The sequence below is a fragment of the Lithobates pipiens genome, unplaced genomic scaffold (assembly GCF_037356315.1).
Source record: "Lithobates pipiens isolate NorthernLeopardFrog02 unplaced genomic scaffold, aLitPip1_a1.2 Scaffold_69, whole genome shotgun sequence".
Lineage (NCBI taxonomy): Eukaryota > Metazoa > Chordata > Amphibia > Anura > Ranidae > Lithobates > Lithobates pipiens.
The window spans coordinates 1,255,726-1,282,838 of NW_027507891.1; the positions used below are offsets into that span (position 1 = coordinate 1,255,726).

The 27,113-nt window shown below is 50.4% G+C and overlaps 1 protein-coding gene across 1 annotated transcript in view; it reads left to right on the plus strand.

Moving 5' to 3' along the window:
• The window catches only part of GRM7 (glutamate metabotropic receptor 7), a 453,740-nt gene extending 444,166 nt beyond the window's left edge, over positions 1-9,574 (plus strand). Inside the window, 1 exon segment of the mRNA XM_077467955.1 lies at positions 8,437-9,574. Coding sequence (XP_077324081.1) covers positions 8,437-8,486 — 50 coding nt within the window. The 3' untranslated portion in view covers positions 8,487-9,574.
• Positions 9,575-27,113: the final 17,539 nt, after the last annotated feature.

The window sequence follows — 27,113 nt, forward strand, 5'->3', positions numbered from 1 at the left end:
CGATCGATAGACCGGAGGAATGTACAGGATGTTGTCACACATTTATCGATTGTAGTCACATCCTCGGCCCACTCATGTCTATGGCCAGCTGGATGGACCCACACATCACATACAGGCCAACCTTTGACGGATCGTCTCTTTAATGATCTTTCTAACATCTGTCCATCTCATTGTCTGGAGGAAACCTTTCCAGGCAATTGAATATATGGAGAGACTACACAGGGCTGAGGAATATGGAGAGACTACACAGGGCTGAGGAATATGGAGAGACTACACAGGGCTCAGGGAGGAATATGGAGAGATTACACAGGGCTCAGGAATATGGTGAGACTACACAGGGTTCAGGAATATGGAGAGACTACACAGGGCTCAGGGAGGAATATGGAGAGACTACATAGGGCTCAGGGAGGAATATGGAGAAACTACACAGGGCTCAGGAATATGGAAAGACTACACAGGGCTCAGGAATATGGAGAGACTACACAGAGCTCAGGAATATGGAAAGACTACACAGGGCTCAGGAATATGGAGAGACTACACAGGGCTCAGGAATATGGAGAAACTACACAGGGCTCAGGAATATGGAGAGACTACACAGGGCTCAGGAATATGGAGAAACTACACAGGGCTCAGGGAGGAATATGGAGAAACTACACAGGGCTCAGGAATATGGAAAGACTACACAGGGCTCAGGAATATGGAGAGACTACACAGAACTCAGGAATATGGAGAGACTACACAGGGCTCAGGAATATGGAGAAACTACACAGGGCTCAGGAATATGGAGAGACTACACAGGGCTCAGGAATATGGAGAAACTACACAGGGCTCAGGGAGGAATATGGAGAAACTACACAGGGCTCAGGAATATGGAAAGACTACACAGGGCTCAGGAATATGGAGAGACTACACAGAGCTCAGGAATATGGAGAAACTACACAGGGCTCAGGAATATGGAGAGACTACACAGGGCTCAGGAATATGGAGAAACTACACAGGGCTCAGGAATATGGAGAGACTACACAGGGCTCAGGGAGGAATATGGAGAGACTTCACGGGGGGGGGGGGGGGTATGGAGAGACTACACAGGGCTCAGGGAGGAATATGGAGAGATTACACTGGACTCAGGAAAATGGTGAGACTACACAGGGCTCAGGAATATGGAGAGACTACACGGGGGGGGGGGGGGGGAATATGGAGAGATTACACAGGGCTCAGGGAGGAATATGGAGAGACTACAGGGGGGGGGGGGGGTATGGAGAGACTACACAGGGCTCAGGAATATGGAGAAACTACACAGGGCTCAGGAATATGGAAAGACTACACAGGGCTCAGGAATATGGAGAGACTACACAGAGCTCAGGAATATGGAGAAACTACACAGGGCTCAGGGAGGAATATGGAGAGACTACACAGAGCTCAGGAATATGGAGAGACTACACAGGGCTCAGGGAGGAATATGGAGAGACTACACGGGGGGGGGGGGGGGTATGGAGAGACTACACAGGGCTCAGGGAGGAATATGGAGAGATTACACTGGACTCAGGAATATGGTGATATGGTGAGATTACACAGGGCTCAGGAATATGGAGAGACTACACGGGGGGGGGGAATATGGAGAGACTACACAGGGCTCAGGGAGGAATATGGAGAGACTACAGGGGGGGGGGGGTATGGAGAGACTACACAGGGCTCAGGAATATGGAGAAACTACACAGGGCTCAGGAATATGGAAAGACTACACAGGGCTCAGGAATATGGAGAGACTACACAGAGCTCAGGAATATGGAGAAACTACACAGGGCTCAGGAATATGGAGAGACTACACAGAGCTCAGGAATATGGAGAAACTACACAGGGCTCAGGAATATGGAGAAACTACACAGGGCTCAGGAATATGGAGAGACTACACAGAGCTCAGGAATATGGAGAGACTACACAGGGCTCAGGGAGGAATATGGAGAGACTACACGGGGGGGGGGGGGGGGTATGGAGAGACTACACAGGGCTCAGGGAGGAATATGGAGAGATTACACTGGACTCAGGAATATGGTGAGACTACACAGGGCTCAGGAATATGGAGAGACTACACAGGGGGGGGGGGGAATATGGAGAGACTACACAGGGCTCAGGGAGGAATATGGAGAGACTACAGGGGGGGTATGGAGAGACTACACAGGGCTCAGGAATATGGAGAGACTACACAGGGGGAGGAATATGGAGAGACTACACAGGGGGAGGAATATTGAGAGACTACACAGGGCTCAGGGAGGAATATGGAGAGACTACACGGGGCTCAGCGAGGAATATGGAGAGATTACACAGGGGGAGGAATATGGAGAGACTACACAGGGCTCAGGATTATGGAGAGACTACACAGGGCTCAGGAATATGGAGAGACTACACAGGGCTCAGGGAGGAATATGGAGAGATTACACAGGGCTCAGGAATATGGAGAGACTACACAGGGCTCAGGAATATGGAGAGACTACACAGAGCTCAGGAATATGGAGAGACTACACAGGGCTCAGGAATATGGAGAGACTACACAGTGCTCAGGGAGGAATATGGAGAGACTACATAGGGGGAGGAACATGGAGAGACTACACAGGGCTCAGGAATATGGTGAGACTACACAGGGCTCAGGAATATGGAGAGACTACACAGGGCTCAGGGAGGAATATGGAGAGACTACACAGGGCTCAGGAATATGGAGAAACTACACAGGGCTCAGGAATATGGAGAGACTACACAGGGCTCAGGAATATGGAGAAACTACACAGGGCTCAGGAATATGGAGAGACTACACAGGGCTCAGGAATATGGAGAAACTACACAGGGCTCAGGAATATGGAGAAACTACACAGGGCTCAGGAATATGGAGAGACTACACAGAGCTCAGGAATATGGAGAGACTACACAGGGCTCAGGGAGGAATATGGAGAGACTACACGGGGGGGGGGGTGGTATGGAGAGACTACACAGAGCTCAGGGAGGAATATGGAGAGATTACACTGGGCTCAGGAATATGGTGAGACTACACAGGGCTCAGGAATATGGTGAGACTACACAGGGGGAGGAATATGGAGAGACTACACAGGGCTCAGGGAGGAATATGGAGAGACTACAGGGGGGGGGGGTATGGAGAGACTACACAGGGCTCAGGAATATGGAGAGACTACACAGGGCTCAGGGAGGAATATGGAGAGACTACAGAGGGGGGGTATGGAGAGACTACACAGGGCTCAGGAATATGGAGAGACTACACAGGGGGAGGAATATGGAGAGACTACACAGGGGGAGGAATATGGAGAGACTACACAGGGCTCAAGGAGGAATATGGAGAGACTACACAGTGCTCAGGGAGGAATATGGAGAGACTACACAGGGGGAGGAATATTGAGAGACTACACAGGGCTCAGGGAGGAATATGGAGAGACTACACGGGGCTCAGCGAGGAATATGGAGAGACTACACGGGGCTCAGCGAGGAATATGGAGAGACTACACAGGGGGAGGAATACGGAGAGACTACACAGAGCTCAGGATTATGGAGAGACTACACAGGGCTCAGGGAGGAATTTGGAGAGACTACACAAGGGGAGGAATATGGAGAGACTACACAGGGCTCAGCGAGGAATATGTAGAGACTACACAGGGCTCAGGAATATGGAGAAACTACACAGGGCTCAGGAATATGGAGAGACTACACAGAGCTCAGGAATATGGAGAGACTACACAGGGCTCAGGGAGGAATATGGAGAGACTACACGGGGGGGGGGGTATGGAGAGACTACACAGGGCTCAGGGAGGAATATGGAGAGATTACACTGGACTCAGGAATATGGTGAGACTACACAGGGCTCAGGAATATGGAGAGACTACACAGGGGGGGGGGAATATGGAGAGACTACACAGGGCTCAGGGAGGAATATGGAGAGACTACAGGGGGGGTATGGAGAGACTACACAGGGCTCAGGAATATGGAGAGACTACACAGGGGGAGGAATATGGAGAGACTACACAGGGGGAGGAATATTGAGAGACTACACAGGGCTCAGGGAGGAATATGGAGAGACTACACGGGGCTCAGCGAGGAATATGGAGAGACTACACAGGGGGAGGAATATGGAGAGACTACACAGGGCTCAGGATTATGGAGAGACTACACAGGGCTCAGGAATATGGAGAGACTACACAGGGCTCAGGGAGGAATATGGAGAGATTACACAGGGCTCAGGAATATGGAGAGACTACACAGGGCTCAGGAATATGGAGAGACTACACAGGGCTCAGGAATATGGAGAGACTACACAGAGCTCAGGAATATGGAGAGACTACACAGGGCTCAGGAATATGGAGAGTCTACACAGTGCTCAGGGAGGAATATGGAGAGACTACATAGGGGGAGGAACATGGAGAGACTACACAGGGCTCAGGAATATGGTGAGACTACACAGGGCTCAGGAATATGGAGAGACTACACAGGGCTCAGGGAGGAATATGGAGAGACTACACAGGGCTCAGGAATATGGAGAAACTACACAGGGCTCAGGAATATGGAGAGACTACACAGGGCTCAGGAATATGTAGAGACTACACAGAGCTCAGGAATATGGAGAAACTACACAGGGCTCAGGAATATGGAGAGACTACACAGGGCTCAGGAATATGGAGAAACTACACAGGGCTCAGGAATATGGAGAGACTACACAGGGCTCAGGGAGGAATATGGAGAGACTACACGGGGGGGGGGGGTGGTATGGAGAGACTACACAGAGCTCAGGGAGGAATATGGAGAGATTACACTTGGCTCAGGAATATGGTGAGACTACACAGGGCTCAGGAATATGGAGAGACTACACAGGGGGAGGAATATGGAGAGACTACACAGGGCTCAGGGAGGAATATGGAGAGACTACGGGGGGTATGGAGAGACTACACAGGGCTCAGGAATATGGAGAGACTACACAGGGCTCAGGGAGGAATATGGAGAGACTACAGGGGGGGGGGGTATGGAGAGACTACACAGGGCTCAGGAATATGGAGAGACTACACAGGGGGAGGAATATGGAGAGACTACACAGGGGGAGGAATATGGAGAGACTACACAGGGGGAGGAATATGGAGAGACTACACAGTGCTCAAGGAGGAATATGGAGAGACTACACAGTGCTCAAGGAGAAATATGGAGAGACTACACAGGGGGAGGAATATTGAGAGACTACACAGGGCTCAGGGAGGAATATGGAGAGACTACACGGGGCTCAGCGAGGAATATGGAGAGACTACACAGGGGGAGGAATATGGAGAGACTACACAGGGCTCAGGATTATGGAGAGACTACACAGGGCTCAGGGAGGAATTTGGAGAGACTACACAAGGGGAGGAATATGGAGAGACTACACAGGGCTCAGCGAGGAATATGTAGAGACTGCACAGGGCTCAGGAATATTGAGAGACTACACAGGGCTCAGGGAGGAATAGAAGGTCAACAACTCCACTAAGCTCCACACATAGGTGCTCACCGTTAAAAATTAACCCTTTGAGGGCCCCATGCACTCTATAGCTGTATGAATATATGCTCTATATATGGTGCCAGAACTTTGGGGACACAATTACTCTAATTCTATGTGCCAGGATCCAGATCGATGTACGACGTTTCAGAATAGATAGGGGTCCAATCTCGGAGTAGACAGGAGTCGAGTCTCTGAGTAGATAGGGGTCCAGTCTTGAAGTAGATAGAGATCCAGTGGTGGACCCTGATCTCCCCCCTTCCATTCAGCAGGGTTTTGGTAATAACAGGTTGTACACTTTTCATGTTGGACTCTCTGACCATGGGTGTCCTGCCCTTACTTTCCCCAGGGTCCCCATCCTGTTTTGGGGGTGCTGTGGTACATGTAAGCAGCACAAATGGTTCAGGTTAGTCAATGAGACGATCGTTCACCATGCTGGATATGAACAATTGGCAGTGTTGAGCCCCTCATGAAGATGGTTAGGGGGTGGGGGGTAGATTGTCTTGTCATTGGGCTGAGTTGGGGTCCTTGCTCCCCTCATTCAGCCTCCTTCACATTCAGGTGACTTAGATGAAGGTCGTTGCCATAACTGTGCCGCCATTTTCCTTCTCTCCATTGCGGTGATCAGGCTAAACGCACTTCCTTTATAATTTGGAGTGTTTTATGATGAACGAGAGTTAAGTCTGCAAATCCTCCACCGCCTCGCAAACTTAGAGGTGGATTTATGTCCTGAGCCATTAATGTCGTTGGTTTTATTACCGTCTGCACCGTACTTACGTCGTTCTACTCACCACCAAATGTAGCCGTTACTGTGCCGGAGATGGGAAGAGGGCGGAATGTGTTAATTTCCTGGCGAGGCGCGGTTTACACCGCTGGGCTTCGCTGCCTTAACACGGGTGCTGGGGGTGAGGTGGGGAGCCAATCAGAATGAAGCCAAGAGACGCTGATGGAATAGTGTGATTGAGTCGATTGTCCTTCAATCTGATGTAGAACGCCGGAATATCACAAACAATGGCGTCCATCTCCGAGCTCCGGGGAGCACATGGTGCCGGTCACATGACTAAACGGCAGAAAAATGGTCACATGGTCTCTGTAGGGAGTGTCATTGCCTGCCTGAACACTGATCCTCCCAATGAGATTGATGTCTGGCCATGTGACCGGCACCAGGAGAGCCAATCACACAGCTTCCTACAACGTCGGTTACCGTGTACAGGAACATCAAGAATGGATGAAGGTTCATTGTAAACCATCGGTGGGAATTGTAGAAAAACACAGGGAGTGTCCTGGATGATCGACCTCTGAAAATGCTAAATTGCCTGGCTGTCCTTGTCTCCGGTGACCCAGAGTAGCCATGTATCTAGTGAAGTCAAAGCTTCAGATCCACATCTTTTCCGGTTCCGGGAAAGCCGTTGGATCGTCACGGCAGCCAGGCAGCAAGTATTTTCAGAGCAAGGGTGGCAGCCTCCATATTCTCTCAGCACAAGTTTCCATTATGTAGGGAGGCGGGTTACCTTCTCTAATATATACAGATGACCACAAGAGGGAGTATTTATAAAACTGTATAGGACATATAACAATGAAAATATGGAACAGCAAACAAGTAAAATATATATATATAAATGACTCTGAATATTATTTTGCTGAAAATACAGAGCTGAGCTGATGACTGTCTGTGGTTTCAGCTGGAAGGTCTTGTCGTCCAATCACATTTCTGGAAACCAATCATGTGACCTGGCTGTCATCCGAGGCTTCCTTAATCCAGGAATTTATGTGCAAAGTTTCAATGTACAGTCTGATCGCTGGGGGAGGGGAGCCTGCGGCAGACTGATGACATCATCTCATCCTAGGCACAGCTACTGACTGGAGCTCCGGGGCGGCTTTCTAATAATAATAGGCGGAACTTCTCTGATCAATGATCTGCGTTGTATATTGGGACTTGTCCGGGATTTATTCATTCAGATTGGTAAAGTTATTGACAAGTTCCCTGTAACTATCCTGAAAGGATAAATCATTATGCAGTAAATGATGACCTCTGCTGGATACAATGATGTTCTGGACTCCGCCCCCCAGTGCAGATCACATGACCAGAAGCCTAGGCACATCACCATGTAAACTGTGCTGGGTGTGGGGGAGGGGTCATAGTTATGGAATCCATCAGACAATTCTCTCCATCTTTATCAGAGTTCAGGAGTAAGGGGCACAGAGGTCAGTAATAGATGAGGCAGAGTTCAGGGGTCAGGAGTAAGGAGCGCAGAGGTCAGTAATAGATGAGGCAGAGTTCAGGGGTCAGGAGTAAGGAGCGCAGAGGTCAGTAATAGATGGGGCAGAATTCAGGGGTCAGGAGTAAGGAATGCAGAGGTTAGTACTAGATGAGGCAGAGTTCAAGGGTCAGGAGTAAGGGGCACAGAGGTCAGTAATAGATGAGGCAGAGTTCAAGGGTCAGGAGTAAGGGGTGCAGAGGTCAGTAATAGATGAGGCAGCGTTCAGGGGTCAGGCGTAAGGGATGCAGGGGTTAGCAGTAGATTAGGCAGAGTTCAGGGGTCAGGAGTAGGTCAAGCAGAGGTCAGGGGTCAGAAGTAAGTGCAGCAGACCAACACCCGGTCTCCTCCATATCACAAGAGCTGGATGGTTCCCGGCTGTGTCTTCGAGTCACAATCACAAGTCAGAGACCTGGAGAACGTTCTCCCGTGTTGTATGATGTGTCATTTCTTATGAGGAGAACTTTCTGTAATAATTGTCATTGGTGTCAGTAGAGAGGGGAAGTCCTGGACCTTGTAAAGTAAACGTCCCGGGTGGAGGGTCATCGGTCCGGTCAGAACACTCATCAGGGAACACTGGCCCACTCTGGGCTCAGAACTTTTTGAACTTTTTATGCTTTGTTATGTTTTTCCCTCTAAATTCTGGATTCTTCTCCCCTCCAGGTCCCGCAACCAAGAAGAAATACGTCAGCTACAACAACTTGGTGATCTAGACGGCCGGCTCATGAACGTCAGTAGGAGCAGCTCCATTTTCACTCTTGCGTTGTGTGGTGCGGCTTGCTCCCCCTCCACCCCGTGCCCCTCCTACAGCGGCCAATCATGAGAGGAGAGGGGCTTACTGGGACATGAAGGTGCACGGCCCTTGAGGATTGGGGGATAGCTGCTTCATCCAAGCCATCTGAACTGTTCTCGGCTCAGCCAGGACCAAAGGATGAGCGCCCAGCCCCGCGTCCAGCGAGTTTGTGAGCGGGAGTTTACCAGGGCTCTCCCGTCATCTTTTTTTGGGGACCATCAGACTCAAATCTTTCTGTACAGTTTCTGAGAACTTTTTGCATACGAAATCCTCCCCTCCCCCACCTCTTCCTTTCATGTCCCACCTTTTCTTTCACCACCTGGGGAGTCCATTTCCATTGGATGCCTCCTCTCCCCATCAACAAGCACTTGGCTTCCATGTGACACGCATCTCCTGTACGGCTCACCAATCAGATCGCTCGGCCTTGTCTGTTTTCGTTTTTTTTTGCTTGGTCATTATTTTTCCATTTCATCCCGTGTTTTCCTTGTTCCCTTTGTTGCTTTTACTTCCTTTATTCATTATTGAACAACAAGGTTTTTTTTTATCAAGAAAAAAAAGACCAAAAACTGTGTGTTAAATGCAGGCTGTTCCTGAGCGCCGTTGGCTGGCAGGATCTGGTACGTGATTGGCTGGCGTCAGGCGGTCTTCTGTTTCCAAATGCATGTTCTCTTTCTCTTTCTCTGCATTATTTCTTTTTTTCTGTCGGAGGACTCTGCTGTTTGTGTTTGATTTCTCTTCATTTGCCCGTGGCTGTTGGGGTTCCGCGGACAGGAAGTGGGTTGAGGCAATCACGGTTTAAGCCCGCCCCTGAGGGATCTCATCTGAGCTGGGTCAGTGAAGGTCACGACGTGGACTCAGATGTGACAAAAAAAAAGCATGTATGTTTTCTACTGTTTGTAATGAGTATTTTCTGCTTACGTGCCAACCTCGTGAGACACCCCTCCCCCAGACTGCCCTGTGATTTTGTCAGAGAATGTATTAATTAAAGATTTTGATTATCTTTTCTAATCTTCGTTGTCATCCAAGTTTTTTGGGGGGCAGATTTCAGGTCTGTGTATGGAATCTACTGCAGGTCTCATGGATTCGGGTAATGGTGCATCGACTAGCTCCAGAAATGTGAGTTCCCCCCAGCGTCAGTTAGTGTCAGAATGTCCACCACACTATCACAGTCCCGTTATAAGCCGTTCATCGTCGCCATTACTGGTACAAAAAAAAATGTATATATCACACAAATCAATCAATATACACTTTTGGAGATTTCTTTTACCAACGACCATAGGATGGACAATGTTGTCATATTTTAATTGCATAGGTGGAGGGATCTGGTGTTTCTTGTAATAAACATTTTTCATATTAATAACGTTATATACAATTTTCTAATCTTAAGCCACTTGTGTCCCATCAGGGAGCTGCTGTATGTTTAGGTCCATACTTCTTTTCTAATTGGTTTCCCCAATTGCTTTAGGTTAAGGTTTGGCTGCTGAGACCAAACCTATATGGTGAGTTGGCATATAATCTTTTACTAGCCTAATATAAGCCTTCTCTTGTTTTTATATCTAATAGTAGTTGGTCTCATGGATCCAGGTCATGGTAGATCTAGTAGTAGTTGGTTTCATGGATCCAGGTCATGGTGGATCTAGTAGTAGTTGGTCTCATGGATCCAGGTCATGGTGGATCTAGTTGTAGTCGGTCTCATGGATCCAGGTCATGGTGGATCTAGTAGTAGTTGGTCTCATGGATCCAGGTCATGGTGGATCTAGTTGTAGTTGGTCTCATGGATCCAGGTCATGGTGGATCTAGTTGTAGTTGGTCTCATGGATCCAGGTCTTGGTGGATCTACTAGTAGTTGGTCTCATGGATCCAGGTCATGGTGGATCTAGTTGTAGTTGGTCTCATGGATCCAGGTCATGGTGGATCTATTTGTAGTTGGTCTCATGGATCCAGGTCTTGGTGGATCTAGTAGTAGTTGGTCTCATGGATCCGGGTCATGGTGGATCTATTTGTAGTTGGTCTCATGGATCCAGGTCATGGTGGATCTATTTGTAGTTGGTCTCATGGATCCAGGTCATGGTGGATCTAGTTGTAGTTGGTCTCATGGATCTAGGTCATGGTGGATCTAGTAGTAGTTGGTCTCATGGATCCAGGTCATGGTGGATCTAGTTGTAGTTGGTCTCATGGATCCAGGTCATGGTGGATCTAGTAGTAGTTGGTCTCATGGATCCAGGTCATGGTGGATCTAGTTGTAGTTGGTCTCATGGATCCAGGTCATGGTGGATCTAGTAGTAGTTGGTCTCATGGATCCAGGTCATGGTGGATCTAGTTGTAGTTGGTCTCATGGATCCAGGTTGTGGTGGATCTAGTAGTAGTTGGTGTGACAGACCTAGCAGGCACAGAGGCTTTTGGAGGGGACTGAATGCAAGCCTCTTGCCTTGTGATTATGGGCCCTGGCATTTGGGGGAACGGTGCTCTTTGTGAGCTGTATGCCTGGGGACCCTCGAAGGGGGTGCTACTTTGGATTCAAGTCCATGTCCCCCCAAAACACAGACTCTGGAAACCCTGTATATGCCATAATATAGTGATGGCCTTCATAATGTTGAGGCTCTTAGAAGGTGCTGATGTCATCAATTCAGGCCACCTCTCTGTCTCTTGTCTGCTAGAACGTGTTTATTGTAAATAAGTCTAGTAAGGGTTCTAAGAGTCATTAGATTCCCATTGGTATTTGTGTTAATTAACTCTGCTATTGTGTAAAGGAGATCTGTGTTGATTTGTGAAATGTTGATTGTGTCTTCTGAGCTACAAGACAGCAAGTCTGGCCTAAAGGTCATGTCTGAGTCATCTAGGCTGTCTAAAGGATTAGTAATTAGCTCATGTTAATTAGGTCTGGTCACCGGTGTATTTTAAGAGTAATATGAACAGGATGATTCGGATGATTGGAGTGTTCGGTAGCTGCCTTCATGTTCGGGAAGGGAATGTCCTAAATGACTTTAACCCCTTTCATACTCGGGGTGTCGTTACAGTTGATCTCATGGATTCAGATCATGGTGGATCTACTGGTAGTTGGTCTCATGGATCCAGATCATGTTGGATCTAGTAGTAGTCGGTCTCATGTATCCCAGTCGTGGTAGATCTAGTAGTAGTTGGTCTCATGGATCCAGGTCATGGTGGATCTAGTAGTAGTTGTTCTCATGGATCCAAATCATTGTGGTTCTACTGGTAGTTGGTCTCATGTATCCCAGTCGTGGTAGATCTAGTAGTAGTTGGTCTCATGGATCCAGGTCATGGTAGATCTAGTAGTAGTTGGTCTCATGGATCCAGGTCATGTTGGATCTAGTAGTAGTTGGTCTCATGGATCCAGGTCATGGTAGATCTAGTAGTAGTTGGTCTCATGGAGTCAGGTCACGGTGTAGCTAGTGATAGTAAGTCAAATTTGGCTGGACTTGTTCTAAAATGTTGAAGAAACTCATCTAAGTAGCTCCCTCATTTCTAATGAGTGCTGGGAACACACTGGAGGATTCATACCCAACACGGACAATCTGGTCACCTTAATCACCCCATCTAGTTCAACCAATAAAAGGAAAAAAAGAAAATGCAATCCTATATACATTCCTATACCCAGAGTTTTTCCAGAAGAAGGCCAAACCCCCAACAAAGCATGGTCCAATTTTCTCCAGTAGGGGGAAGAAATTCCTTCCTGATCCCCTGAATGGAAATCAGATATTCCCTAGGTTGCCTTTACCTATAAATGTCAGTACCCAGTCATATTCTTTACATTTAGGGAAGAATCCAGACCTTTCTTATAGAAATCTACTGAGCCGGCCAGATCCACCTCTGGAGCGAGTCGGTTCCACATTTTTACACTTCTTATTGTGAAATGGCAAATGTCACCATTTGGGGCAAAGGGACGGCGAAGGATCGGACACCGAATGACTGATAGCTGCGGTTCCTGTCTTCATAGACACAGCATTCTGTTTATCTGGTACCCGGACTCTCTGAACTGTATCATGTGACTGGTCCACCCTCCACGCCAAGGCCATGGGTTACCTTCCGAACATTGTGTGCTCCGTGCAGATAAATAAAAAGTATAAGAATGGCAGAAGGGGTGGGGGGGGGGGCCGAGGCCTATGAGTTGGACACTAATTTCCGGATCTTCCAGGAGGGGGAGGGGAAGGCAGCAGCACCTGGAGGAGCTGGCTATGCAATCTAAGTGGCACTTTACTAACTATTCTGCTCTCAGGGGTCTGACAGTAAATTGAAATGTTCTGCTTCCCAGACACAAATCTAAGCTAACCTAATGGAAATGCATTTGTGAAGGGTAGACAAGGCCAAACCTATTAGCACATCTCCATCTACACCAAGAGCTCACAGCTCACTTTTATTTAATTTCTCCAAAGGTTTCAAGTTATCAGTCCTCGTCCTCAGATACAGATAGTCCTCAGTGTAAGGTCCCCTCAACTGACCATCTGCAACAGTTCAATGGGGGTCATCGGAGGAGTTCAGATTCTGCATAATGTTAGAGAAATTGGTTGATGTGCAATGCACAGTATGAGGAGCCTTAGGTGTGGCCCCCAAAAATTGTTTTTTTTTTTGGCCCTACCATCTGTAAATGGCTATCTATAGTACTTCTGCGCTTGTCAGCTAAGGAAGGAGGAATTGTCACCGATAAACTTCCAGTTACCTGTTATACCATTGCAAGTACCTGATTACCAAGGGTGCAACTACAGGCTACGGGGCCCAGGGGTCCAGAGATCTCAGGGGTGCAGGGATTCTAGGAGTGCAGCCATTCCAGGAGTACAGGGGGCTTAGGAGTGCAAGAGGCCTAGGAGAGCAGAATGCTCAAGAGTGCAGAGAGCTCAGGATTGCAGGGGATCCAGGAGTACAGGGGGTCCAGGAGTGCAGGGAGCTCAGGAGTATAGGGGGCTCAGAAGTGCAAGGGGTCCAGGCAGGGCCGTCTTTAATATTGATTAGACCATGGGCAAACATTTTCTTTGTCCCCCCCCCCCATGCAATTTTGCTCTTCACCTGCTTTGGAACTTGCAGTAAATAGCAGCTAAACTCCAAATCAGTTTAGTGCAGCAGATCAGGCAGCAATTGTGATTGGTTGCCAGAGGTTAGAGCATAACATTACCGCTCACTGATTAGTTGCTAGAGGTTACAGCACATCATTTCTGCTTGCTGATTGTTTTTGGTTTATAGAGGTTACTGCACATTATTATCGCTCACCCATTGGTTTCTAGGGCTAGGGGGGTGTGGGCAGTTGTGGTGGTGAGGGGTGGATTGGTATCAGTGGAATTGGGGGGGATTGGAGGGTGTGAGCAGTGTAAATGGGGGGTTAAAGAAAGAGAGGGCGAGCTAGGGTGGTGAGAGAGAGAAGTGGGTGAAAGCAAGCGAGGGTGAGGGGGGATTGGGGATTACAGAGAGGGGGTGAGAGGGGGGCTGGGGATGAGTGAGGGGTGAGAGGGGTGGATTAGAGAGAGGGGGTCTTAGCCCTGGCTGCAGTCCCTTCTGCGCACCCCATGTTACAGTCTGTGTATTGGTGTGTATGGTGCCTGGTACCTCCTTCCATAGGACATTCATGCTGGCCAGCAGCGGGCAGGACCTTCTCTTTCTGGGTGGTGACGATGGGGGTGCTCTGCTCCTTCCAGCGGATACTTCCTAGACCATGTACTGTCCTGGGTAGCACTAGCAGTCCCTGGCAGCACGTACCCCCTACGATCTTCGGGAGGGGGGGGGGATCCGCCTGTCCTTTGGGCCGCTGTCGGAGATTGGAGAGGAGGTTGGGGGAATCCAGCCTCTGGGTGGCGTCTGCTGCTCCTCACCTTCTGGTGGTCAGGGAGCTCTTTTCCCTCCCGGGCTCTCACTTCTCCTTGCTCCAGGACTACCCATGCCAGGGGGCTTAAGGGGCAGCTGCTTTGGGCCCCTTAACAGTGAGAGGGCCCTGGGCAGCTGCCCCTTTTGCCCTGCATTAAAGATGGCCCTGGGTCCAGGACTGCAGGGGGCCCTAAGCTGTCTGACTGCACAGTGATTAAAGCTACATTACCATTGGAATAATATGAAAGTATATAGAGCTTGGGTTATATATATATTAGGGCTGTTACTGATTAAAATTTTTGTGTTCGATTAATCGATTTTTTTTAAATTGATTAATCGACTAATTTGGATTAATTGCATTGCAGCTCTGCATTAGTCAGTGGTAAATGTGGTATACACTATATATACTATATACAATATACACACTATATACATTATACACTATACAAAATATACATTATTATTGGAAGTGTTATAATTGTTTGATAAAGGCAAATAGTTTGTGTCAATCCTGACAGAAATCCAGTGAGCTGATTACTTTCTGTGTACTGAATTAAAATCCCAAGCAGCCCTGCCTGGTTCTCTCTGAGGACTACAGAACACCTCCCCTTTTGCTATGGAAATGGATAAAGGGGGTGTTCTGTAGTCATGTCCTAGGGTGACAACACTGCCCCTTTATAGACACAGCACAATCAGTGTTGTCACTTTAGGACAGGAAGAGGCAAATAAATCCTGAAAAGGAAGAGAACGCGGCCGCCATGCCTGGTAATTTGTGACGTTTCTGTTCTTGCTTCAGATAAACACCAGAAATGATTCGCAGTTCATATTTGTTTGTCATAAAACACGACCCACATAACGAGTCAACACGCTATAAATATGAGGAAGTGTGGCGCCGCCGAAGGTGCAGCGAACGTTTCATGTCGTGAATCTTTGATAAATACGCCCCTCAGCAACTTCTAATTACCGTTTTTATTGCGTTCCTCCGAGCCGCACAATCTGCTCCCTCCACACCTGTTCATACAAAGGTCCCCGAATATTCCCTCAACACAAATATAAATGGAACAAATGACACAAACGTCAATTTCCCTTTTTCTATTTCATAAAATATTTTTTATTTCGGATAAGTGACACGTTTCAGTAGAAAGAACGTTTTGTTCTCCGTCCTTCACCGCATTCCATCGCCAATTTCCATCAATGGATTGCGTCACTTCAGATCAGCGTCCTCGCAATCAGATCCCGGCTCACAAGAATGCATTTCACAGTTGAAGTGTTTGTCATATTTTGTTACAATTTATCAGAAATCATTTAAAAAAAGAAAAACATGAATGTAAAAAAGAGGAAGGTGGAGAAAGCAGAAGGCTGATAGTAGAAGCTATAAAGAGTGCGGGGGATGGGAGGGGGGGGGGGTGATAATCTGCCCCCCTCTATCTACACTATATAGATAATGGTTTGTGAATCTGTATGAGCTTCATCCCATTCCAGAACCATGGCCAGTAATGTGGAGTTCCCCCCCTCCATGGCCATTAATATGGAGTTGCCCCCCCATGGCCATTAATATGGAGTTGCCCCTCCATGGCCATCAATATGGAGTTGCCCCCCCATGGCCAGTAATGTGGAGTTCCCCCCTCCAAACCAATAATATGGCGTTGCCCCCTCCTTTCACAGCCATTAATATGGATTTGCATTCTATCTCCATATTTGTCTGGTAGCCCCGGTGAAGGGAGGAGCGGGTTTTGGCCATGAAGAACATTGGAATCCATGGGAGGAATAGTGCCCCATCATTGGTATCAGTGGGAGGAATAGTGCCCCATCATTGGTATCAGTGGGAGGAATAGTGCCCCATCATTGGTGTCAGTGGGAGGAATAGTGCCCCATCATTGGTATCAGTGGGAGGGATAGTGCCCCATCATTGGTGTCAGTGGGAGGAATAGTGCCCCATCATTGGTGTCAGTGGGAGGAATAGTGCCCCATCATTGGTGTCAGTGGGAGGAATAGTGCCCCATCATTGGTGTCAGTGGGAGGAATAGTGCCCCATCATTGGTGTCAGTGGGAGGAATAGTGCCCCATCGTTGGTGTCAGTGGGAGGAATAGTGCCCCATCATTGGTATCAGTGGGAGGCATAGTGCCCCATCATTGGTGTCAGTGGGAGGAATAGTGCCCCACCATTGGCGTCAGTGGGAGGAATAGTGCCCCATCATTGGTGTCAGCGGGGGGAATAGTGCCCCATCATTGATATCAGTGGGAGGAATAGTGCCCCATCATTGGTATCAGTGGGAGGAATAGTGCCCCATCATTGGTGTCAGTGGGAGGAATAGTGCCCCATCATTGGTGTCAGTGGGAGGAATAGTGCCCCATCATTGGTGTCAGTGAGAGGAATAGTGCCCCATCATTGGTGTCAGTGAGAGGAATAGTGCCCCATCATTGGTGTCAGTGGGGGGAATAATGCCCCATCATTGGTGTCAGTGAGAGGAATAGTGCCCCATCATTGGTGTCAGTGAGAGGAATAGTGCCCCATAATTGGTGTCAGTGGGGGGAATAGTGCCCCATCATTAGTATTGGGTTTAATAGTGCACCATCATCGATGTCAGTGGGGGAGGGGAATAATGCCCCAAAGGCCAGATAAAAGCAAGCAAAGGGCCGCGGTTTGGTGTCACTGCCGTGGACTGAACACTGTATCGGTTTCCTTATCCCGGAGATCTGTCTTTTATTGGAAGGTCCGGTGACCACTTCCAGGCACTTGTCTAACAACATAAAGAAATGGAATTTTTTGGACCACGAAGCTTACAATTGAAATGTGCAGGAATAAATCCGTGTCGTTTTTTCCCCTTCCCCCGTAGTTTGGATGGACACGAGTCTCTTAGAAGAGGACAACAAGCAGATTCTTCGGTCCCCGGCCGGGACCTTGCGGGGCCACAAGTGCGATTAGCCGCCCCGGTTATTACAATCTAATTAGTGCTCAGCAAGCAGAAAAGGAGCGCGGCGTCCTCATTGTGCTTAGGGGGAAAAAGAGGAAAATAAAATGCGGCTTCTGCAGCTGAAGGGAGCGGCGGTGACGGATGGGCCAGCACCGAACGTCTCTTCCTAAAAAATACTTTAATGCCAGACTGAGGCCCGAAGGGGCACAGAGGGGGGTGAGGGGTCCGGCAACCAGCGGAAGGTTATTTGCCGGTCCGGGCAATAAACGAGTCAAGATGGCAGATAAATCTTGGCGAAGGGAAGACGGCGCGGGACAGATGGCGACCGGAATAAAGTTATTTTGTATAATTAACACTTATTTGGGGATTTTCTGGAATTAATCATTTATGGGCTCAACTTTGCTGAGGCTGGAGGATCCGCACAGCCGGTTCATCCATCTTTTATGACTTGTAGTTGTCCCGAGGCAAACCTTCCCACAGACCTTGTCTTCTGCAGAAGATTCATCCCCGTACACAGCGCTCCGATATCAGCCCAACCCCCCATCTACGCCATACCGGCCTCATCACCCCGGGTCTACAGCCCAACCCCCTATCTACGCCATACCGGCCGCATCACGCCGGGTCTACAGCCCAACCCCCCCCCTATCTATGCCATACCGGCCGCATCACCCCGGGTCTACAGCCCAACCCCCCATCTACGCCATACTGGCCTCATCACCCCGGGTCTACAGCCCAACCCCCCATCTACGCCATACTGGCCTCATCACCCCGGGTCTACAGCCCAACCCCCCATCTACGCCATACCGGCCTCATCATCTCGGGTCTACAGCCCAACCCCCCATCTACGCCATACCGGCCACATCACACCGGGTCTACAGCCCAACCCCCCCCATCTACGCCATACCGGCCGCATCACCCCGGGTCTACAGCCCAACCCCCATCTACGCCATACTGGCCTCATCACCCCGGGTCTACAGCCCAACCCCCCCCCATCTATGCCATACCGGCCTCATCATCCCGGGTCTACAGCCCAACCCCCCCCCATCTACGCCATACCGGCCGCATCACGCCGGGTCTACAGCCCAACCCCCCCCTATCTATGCCATACCGGCCGCATCATCCCGGGTCTACAGCCCAACCCCCCCCCATCTATGCCATACCGGCCTCATCACGCCGGGTCTACAGCCCAACCCCCCCATCTACGCCATACCGGCCGCATCACCCCGGGTCTACAGCCCAACCCCCCCATCTACGCCATACTGGCTGCATCACTCCGGGTCTACAGCTCAACCCTCCCATCTACGCCATACCGGCCGCATCATCCCGGGTCTACAGCCCAACCCCCCCCCATCTACGCCATACCGGCCGCATCATCCCGGGTCTACAGCCCAACCCCCCCTATCTACGCCATACCGGCCTCATCATCCCGGGTCTACAGCCCAACCCCCCCCCATCTACGCCATACCGGCCGCATCACGCCGGGTCTACAGCCCAACCCCCCCTATCTACGCCATACCGGCCGCATCATCCCGGGTCTACAGCCCAACCCCCCCATCTACGCCATACCGGCCGCATCACGCTGGGTCTACAGCCCAACCCCCCCCATCTACTCCATACCGGCCACATCACCCCGGGTCTACAGCCCAACCCCCCATCTACGCCATACCGGCCGCATCACGCCGGGTCTACAGCCCAACCCCCCCCATCTACGCCATACCGGCCACATCACCCCGGGTCTACAGCCCAACCCCCCATCTACGCCATACTGGCCTCATCACCCCGGGTCTACAGCCCAACCCCCCATCTACGCCATACCGGCCGCATCACCCGGGTCTAAAGCTCAACCCCCCCATCTACGCCATACCGGCCGCATCATCCCGGGTCTACAGCCCAACCCCCCATCTACGCCATACCGGCCGCATCATCCCGGGTCTACAGCTCAACCCCCCCATCTACGCCATACCGGCCTCATCATCCCGGGTCTACAGCCCAACCCCCCCCCCATCTACGCCATACCGGCCGCATCACGCCGGGTCTACAGCCCAACCCCCCCCCCCCCCTATCTATGCCATACCGGCCGCATCACGCCGGGTCTACAGCCCAACCCCCCATCTACGCCATACCGGCCGCATCACGCCGGGTCTACAGCCCAACCCCCCCCATCTACGCCATACCGGCCGCATCACGCCGGGTCTACAGCCCAACCCCCTCTATCTACGCCATACCGGCCGCATCACGCCGGGTCTACAGCCCAACCCCCCCTATCTACGCCATACCGGCCGCATCACGCCGGGTCTACAGCCCAACCCCCCCATCTACGCCATACCGGCCGCATCACGCCGGGTCTACAGCCCAACCCCCCCCCTATCTATGCCATACCGGCCGCATCACCCCGGGTCTACAGCCCAACCCCCCATCTATGCCATACCGGCCGCATCACGCCGGGTCTACAGCCCAACCCCCCCCCCCATCTACGCCATACCGGCCGCATCACGCCGGGTCTACAGCCCAACCCCCCCATCTATGCCATACCGGCCGCATCACACCGAGTCTACAGCCCAACCCCCCCATCTATGCCATACCGGCCGCATCACGCCGGGTCTACAGCCCAACCCCCCCCCATCTACGCCATACCGGCCGCATCACGCCGAGTCTACAGCCCAACCCCCCATCTATGCCATACCGGCCGCATCACGCCGGGTCTACAGCCCAACCCCCCCATCTACGCCATACCGGCCACATCACGCCAAGTCTACAGCCCAACACCCCCCCATCTACACCATACCGGCCGCATCACGCCAAGTCTACAGACCAACACCCCCCCCCCATCTTCGCCATACCGGCTGCATCACGCCGGGTCTACAGCCCAACCCCCCCCCCATCTATGCCATACCGGCCGCATCACGCCGGGTCTACAGCCCAACCCCCCCATCTACGCCATACCGGCCGCATCACACCGGGTCTACAGCCCAACCCCCCCCATCTACGCCATACCGGCCACATCACACTGAGTCTACAGCCCAACCCCCCCATCTACGCCATACCAGCCACATCACGCCGGGTCTACAGCCCAACCCCCCCATCTATGCCATACCGGCCGCATCACGCCGGGTCTACAGCCCAACCCCCCCATCTACGCCATACCGGCCGCATCACGCCGGGTCTACAGCCCAACCCCCCCATCTACGCCATACCGGCCGCATCACGCCAAGTCTACAGCCCACCCCCCCCCATCTTCGCCATACCGGCTGCATCACGCCGGGTCTACAGCCCAACCCCCCCCCCCCATCTATGCCATACCGGCCGCATCACGCCGGGTCTACAGCCCAACCCCCCCCCCATCTACGCCATACCGGCTGCATCACGCCGGGTCTACAGCCCAACCCCCCCCCCCATCTACGCCATACCGGCCGCATCACACCGAGTCTACAGCCCAACCCCCCCCATCTACGCCATACCGGCCACATCACGCTGAGTCTACAGCCCAACCCCCCCCCATCTATGCCATACCGGCCACATCACGCCGGGTCTACAGCCCAACCCCCCCATCTACGCCATACCAGCCACATCACGCTGAGTCTACAGCCCAACCCCCCCATCTACGCCATACCGGCCGCATCACGCCGAGTCTACAGCCCAATCCCCCCCATCTACACCATACCGGCCACATCACGCCGAGTCTACAGCCCAACCCCCCATCTACGCCATACCGCCCGCATCACACCAGGTCTACAGCCCAAACCCCCCCATCTACGCCATACCGCCCGCATCATGCCGGGTCTACAGCCCAACCCCCTCCCCCTATCTACACCATACCGGCCGCATCACACCGAGTCTACAGCCCAAACCCCCCCATCTACGCCATAACGGCCGCATCACGCCGGGTCTACAGCCGAACCCCCCCCTATCTACGCCATGCCGCCCGCATCACGCTGGGTCTACAGCCCAACCCCCCCCATCTGCGCCATACCGGTCGCATCACGCCGGGTCTACAGCCCAATCCCCCCCATCTACGCCATAACGGCCGCATCACGCCGGGTCTACAGCCGAACCCCCCCTATCTACGCCATGCCGCCCGCATCATGCCGGGTCTACAGCCCAACCCCCCCCCATCTGCGCCATACCGGACACATCACGCCGGGTCTACAGCCCAACGCCCCATCTACGCCATAACGGCCGCATCACGCCGAGTCTACAGCCCAAACCCCCCCATCTACGCCATACCGGCCACATCACGCCGGGTCTACAGAACCATTGAATGATTGAGTTCCTTCCAACCTATAGGAAGTCCAAATGTCTTCCTTTATACTTCGAGGAGCGAAATACGAAAGAAAGGAACCCGTCACTTAGAATTCTCATCTCAACTATTGGAGAATAAAAGCATAGAAAGTGATAGAAAGTGATAGAAAGTGATAGAAAGTGATAGAAAGTGATAGAAAATAATAGAAAGTGATGGCGTCACCTCCACCGACTATGGTGGTCCATCCATGGTGTGTACTTGTCGTTGGTTGGGTGCCATCAGAAGTCACAGTACTACTGAAAATGCCAGTTTTTCTGACTGGTATGTTGAACCACTGGCATCCAAACTTCTGTAACCCAGAATAACTATACAAATCAACAGCAGTGGCTGATCCATAAGGGGTGCCGCCCCCCCCCCCCCTAATTTGCATGCGGGTGCTGAGTTTTTTTTTTCAAGCACATGATTAGAGCCTGAGGTTCTAATTGGCTTGAAAAAGGTTGGACTCGAGGTGCAGAACCCACCCACTTGTGACACTAGAAAATCAATATTCGTTATTGTTTCCAGCTTCTCCTCTCGGCCAATCAGGGCAAGAGGTGGATCTGAAGAAGACCAGGTTGGTCGGGAGGAGAATCCCAGGGAAGCTGCGGCGGTGGAGGGGTGAGTGTGGACCTGGGAGGGGGAATTTGTTTGTCTCCCCCCAAATAAGTTTAGCACCTATTAGCAAAAGTATGTAGGCATAGGACACACCCCTGCCACGCCCTCTTAAAGGAGAATTATACAAACAAATAATTAGTTAAACCCACAAGTGCTTTTATTAACACTTATTGCTTTATACTTTATATCGGCTTTTGGAATTTTCTAATGCAGCAATTTAGAAACTGGATGAAAGTTTTGTCACTGGGAGATAAATACATGAGGGACCAATGAGGAGGAAAGAGGGACTTTGTTCTAAATCAGGGACAGTTGGGATTTATGCAAAATGCCTTGATGGGTGGGTGCCAATCTAGAGGAGTGGGCGTTCCTAAGCAGGCTGTATTTGCATAGGTAACACCCACATGCTGATGCTGAGCCTCCATGATCATAAGAACTGAAAACCATAAAGACTTGATGTGACCAGTGTGGAGGAACTTGTGTGTCCTGTACAGAGCCCTGACCTCATCCCTACTGATCACCTGACCTCTCCCTACTGGTCACCTTGGGAATGCTAATAATTTCCAAGGTATTCTTTTCGGGTGCCCAACATGCGAGCCAGGTCTTCTCATCCAACCTCACAGATGGCCACAAGTTCCCACAGACATCCTCCAATCTTCTACTAAGAGTTTTCAGAAGATTTGAGAGAATGGTATAGCCATCTTCACAAAGAGAGAGAGGGACAACTCCATAAAGACATGGTGTGACGGAACTTGAGTGCCCTGCACAGAGCCCTGACCTCATCCCTACTGATCACCTGACTTCATCCCTACTGACCACCTTTGGCATGAACTGGACCATGACTGTGAATGGCCTCCACAGAGAGACTTGACTTCAACCCCACTGAACACCATTGGGATGAAATTGGAATTAGTAGGATCTTCTCAATCAACATCTCCATAGAGACATGATGTAACCAGTTTGATGTGGAGGAACTTCAGTGTCCCTACTGATCACCTTTGAGTGACTTGTACAGTGCTACCTATGTGAACTGAATCGCCTCAGGGTGCTTTCTTGCCACCAGAGTCCATCTGTGGCTCTTTACCCTGTAAGGTCCTGACACGCTTACAAACACATACAACATTGACATACACATATTAAGGCGATTTTTTTTAGACAAGGTCTAATTAACCTACCAGCATGTCTTTGGAGTGTGGGAGGAAACTGGAGTACCCGGAGGAAACCAACGCAGGCACAGGGAGAACATGCAAACTCCAGGCAGATGGTGTCGTGGTCGGGATATGAGCCAGTGACCCTTCTTGCTGCTAGGTGAGAGTGCCACCCACTACACCACTGTGCCACCCACTACACCACTGTGCCACCCACTACACCACTGTGCCTCCCACTACACCACTGTGCCTCCCACTACACCACTGTGCCTCCCACTACACCACTGTGCCTCCCACTACACCACTGTGCCGCCCACTACACCACTGTGCCATTGTGCCACTGTGCCGTCCTTTGGGAAGAATTGGTAAGCTGATAATGACCCGGGTCTTTTTCTTGGTGCCCAACATCGGGCCTAACATGTGAGCCAAGTCTTCTCATCCAACAAGCATTTCAATAATATTTGGGAGGATGGTATAGTCACAAATGGGGGTTCTCTATACTAAAGAACAAGGGGGGGGGGGGCAACTCCATAAAGACATGGCGTGACCAGTTTGGTGTGAAGGAATTGTACTGATGGTGAGTTAGATCGTTTTTTTGGTGCCCAATGTGTTAACCAGGTCTTTTCATCCCCCATCAGTGCCTGGCCTGGGCAAAAATTCCCCCAGGAACACCACAAAGAGGGGCAACACCATAATAATGGCGTTGGTTTTTGGAACGAGATGTCCAGCTCCATAAAGACGCAATTTGACAAGTCACCTTGTGAGTTTCTACAAAGTTGCATTGTTGCAGTCTGATCACTGGAGGAGGGGAGACTGAGGAAATGCTCCATCCCACCTGCAGCAGACTGATGATGTCATCTCAGCCTAGGCAAAGGCTTTTTACTGATATAAGGTGGAGCTTGTATCCTGTGGTATATTATGACATGTCAGAATGCATTCATGGAGTCTGGTGAAGCTACTGAAGGGTCCTATAGAAGATGTCAGGTCCTCCATACTGTCTCAGGGACATTGAGGGAAATTCAGAGCCGTAAAGCGCCGTATCTTACGATTTTTCTTTCTTTTTGATTCAGGCCCCTTTGAGTTTATTTTTATCCTTCATTGTCATGGGAATAGATTGATTGGGAAGCCATGGAAACATATTTGATGTGTGACCGAGCCGTGACAAGTCCTGGTAACCAGAGCGGCACCGAGCTCCGACCCGGGAGGAGAAGCCAGCAGAAGGTGACCCTAGGTGGCCCTTCTCTGTGATGGAGAGAGGAGGTCATGTAGGGCTTGCGGGTGATAATGAGACATTCACACTGTTGGCAGCGCTTTTTATCGCCAAAGCAAAAAGGCGTCTTTTGTCTTCCTGCTTTGGTTGTGTTCTATATGTCAGGCTGATCAATCCTCAAATCCTACGCCCGGGATTGGAGATGAGGGTCCGACGAATGACGTTTAGTTTCAAACTCCCAGATAAGAATTAGCAGTCTGGAGAAGAAATGTGAAGCTGCTGATAAGACATATTTGTATGTAGGACAGCGGGGGAGGGGCGGCATGCCAAGGCAATGATTGAAACCAACTCTGTCCCAGGACTCCCCAACCAGCCAAGCTTAAAGGGACACCCCACCCAAGTAAAATCATTTACATGGCAATGCTGGATGGGATTCGTTTTCTCTTATTTCCTTCATATCATCGCAGCTACTAAGGAGGCTTTTTATAAGAACTTTGATGGCAATTTGCTGTGAATCTGCATTTACAACCTGGCCAAAAACAAATGTCCTTTAGGCTCTTTTCTCTACTGAACGAATGTTCTATTATTATGGGCACTTGTAAAATACCACGTTGTGGTCACTAGATGGCACTGAGGAGCACAGGAAATGTTTGTGTCTTTTCAACGGGAAATACAATGTAATAATGAATTGATGCATTGTATCTCTTATTACAAAGTATTTCCCATGCTCCTGAGCTCCACCTAGTGGTCATATCATAGCACACACTGTGTAATGTACATTCTCCCTTCTATCTCTGTATGGGGATGACGGCTCTGCAATATTTCAATTTAAAAAAACAAACAAACATCTAAGTCCCTTCTTCCCTATAAATATCCAGCGGTCACATGACCCGACTCTCTCCCAGCAGGGAAACGTAAGTAGGAGGAGCTTCTAGTTCTCTGCTGCTGGTCACATGATCAACATAAAAACAGTCTTTTGGAATAAGGAGTAAAAATAAATAATATCAATAAACTTTTATAAATTGTCATCCAAATATATATTTGAAATCAAATCTTTATTATTTGTTGGCAAACACATGGTGTGGGCGGAGTTCTGCCAGTCGCAGGCTGTGTCACGCCCCTTCAGCTTGTGTCTTAGAATAAGAGGGAGGTGAAGCCTCCATCAATCTACATGGCCCACCCCCCATTGTGTTTAGCTGGTTAGTAGGCGTGGAGGAGGGGGAGGGAGGGAGTGGCCTGTCACTGTATAGTCACATGGGCGGCTCAGATGTGATAGGAGGAAATTCTCAGCATAGAAACTCACTGAGAACTGAGCATGTGCAGAGCAGCCACCCCTGCTCTGCAAAATCCACAAAAACTGCATTGGGGACATGGACAGAAGGGGGAGATAGAGAGCAGCAGGATCAACCAGAAGTGGAATGCCATAGTGATGAGTGAGTATGACCAGCATGGAATACACCATTTGTTCATCGATTGCAGCACATGTGGGGTATGCCACTCATGTCGGGGGGGGGGGGGGGGGAATCATTTTGGGGCCATGGTGGACGGCTAACTCTACACTGATGACCTGTGAAGGCTTTTCCGGCATTGCCTATGGATGATTTTGGGTATCGATATGACGTCAGATTGTTTCCTAACAGAAAGGAAGATTCTCCGAATACCGTGAGGGACTGACCAGGCTGAGGTGGGTTCCAAGTCACGCTCGGACCCCTGTTAATGATATGCGTTGCTCTGGCACAATGAAGGCCGTTCGGTTGGAGGTTATATTTGGTTGAACTTCATCAGATTCTTCCAGAGAAGATCCGATAAAACTGGGGAACTGTTTGAAGACGCGTTTCAGGGCGGCGTGGGTTAAAGCCGTCCTTTAGGCCGCTGGGTAATTAAACCTCAGATGGATTCCATGGGCATCTGAAGTTCTCAACACGACTTGGGATGAACTTATCGGAAAATCCCAGAGCCGGAGGTATTTGCTGAACGCGCTCTCATCTAAAGCCCAGAAGATTAAGCGGAGTGTTTGTGACTTGTAAATTCCTCTTTCCTCGGGACGCACGCCGCAGACTTTCTACGACTTGCCAGCGGCTGACGGAGGATTTAGGGGAGTGAGCTGCTGCTTCAGATTTGTCCTAACAAGATGATCAAAGGGAAATTTGTGGAAAAAAAGCATGCCTGTGAGAGGAGAACAGGAGCCCCGCTGTATGGACAAGCACCTTGCACCTGTTGGCGGGGAAAGAACAGAGAAGCGCGGCGTCTGGGGAGTGCTGATAAGACGGCGGGCACCTGGAAGAATTACAGAATATCTCCCACATGAAAAGACTCAGATAAAGACGATACCTTCAGATCTCCAATAATCTCCCGCCTTTCCAATTCTGCCTGTTGGGGTATTAGGGGTCACCCGCCGATTGGTTCAGTGGTGACACGCAGCGGCTGACAAGACCTTATCTGAAATGGGATCGGATTTACCGACCTCAGATCTGAGAAATAATATCTGGACGTATCTCCGCGCACCATACACAAACCAACACTAAACAAGTCTTCCCCACAAGAATCGCCACTTCCAAACTTTACCAGGAGAGAT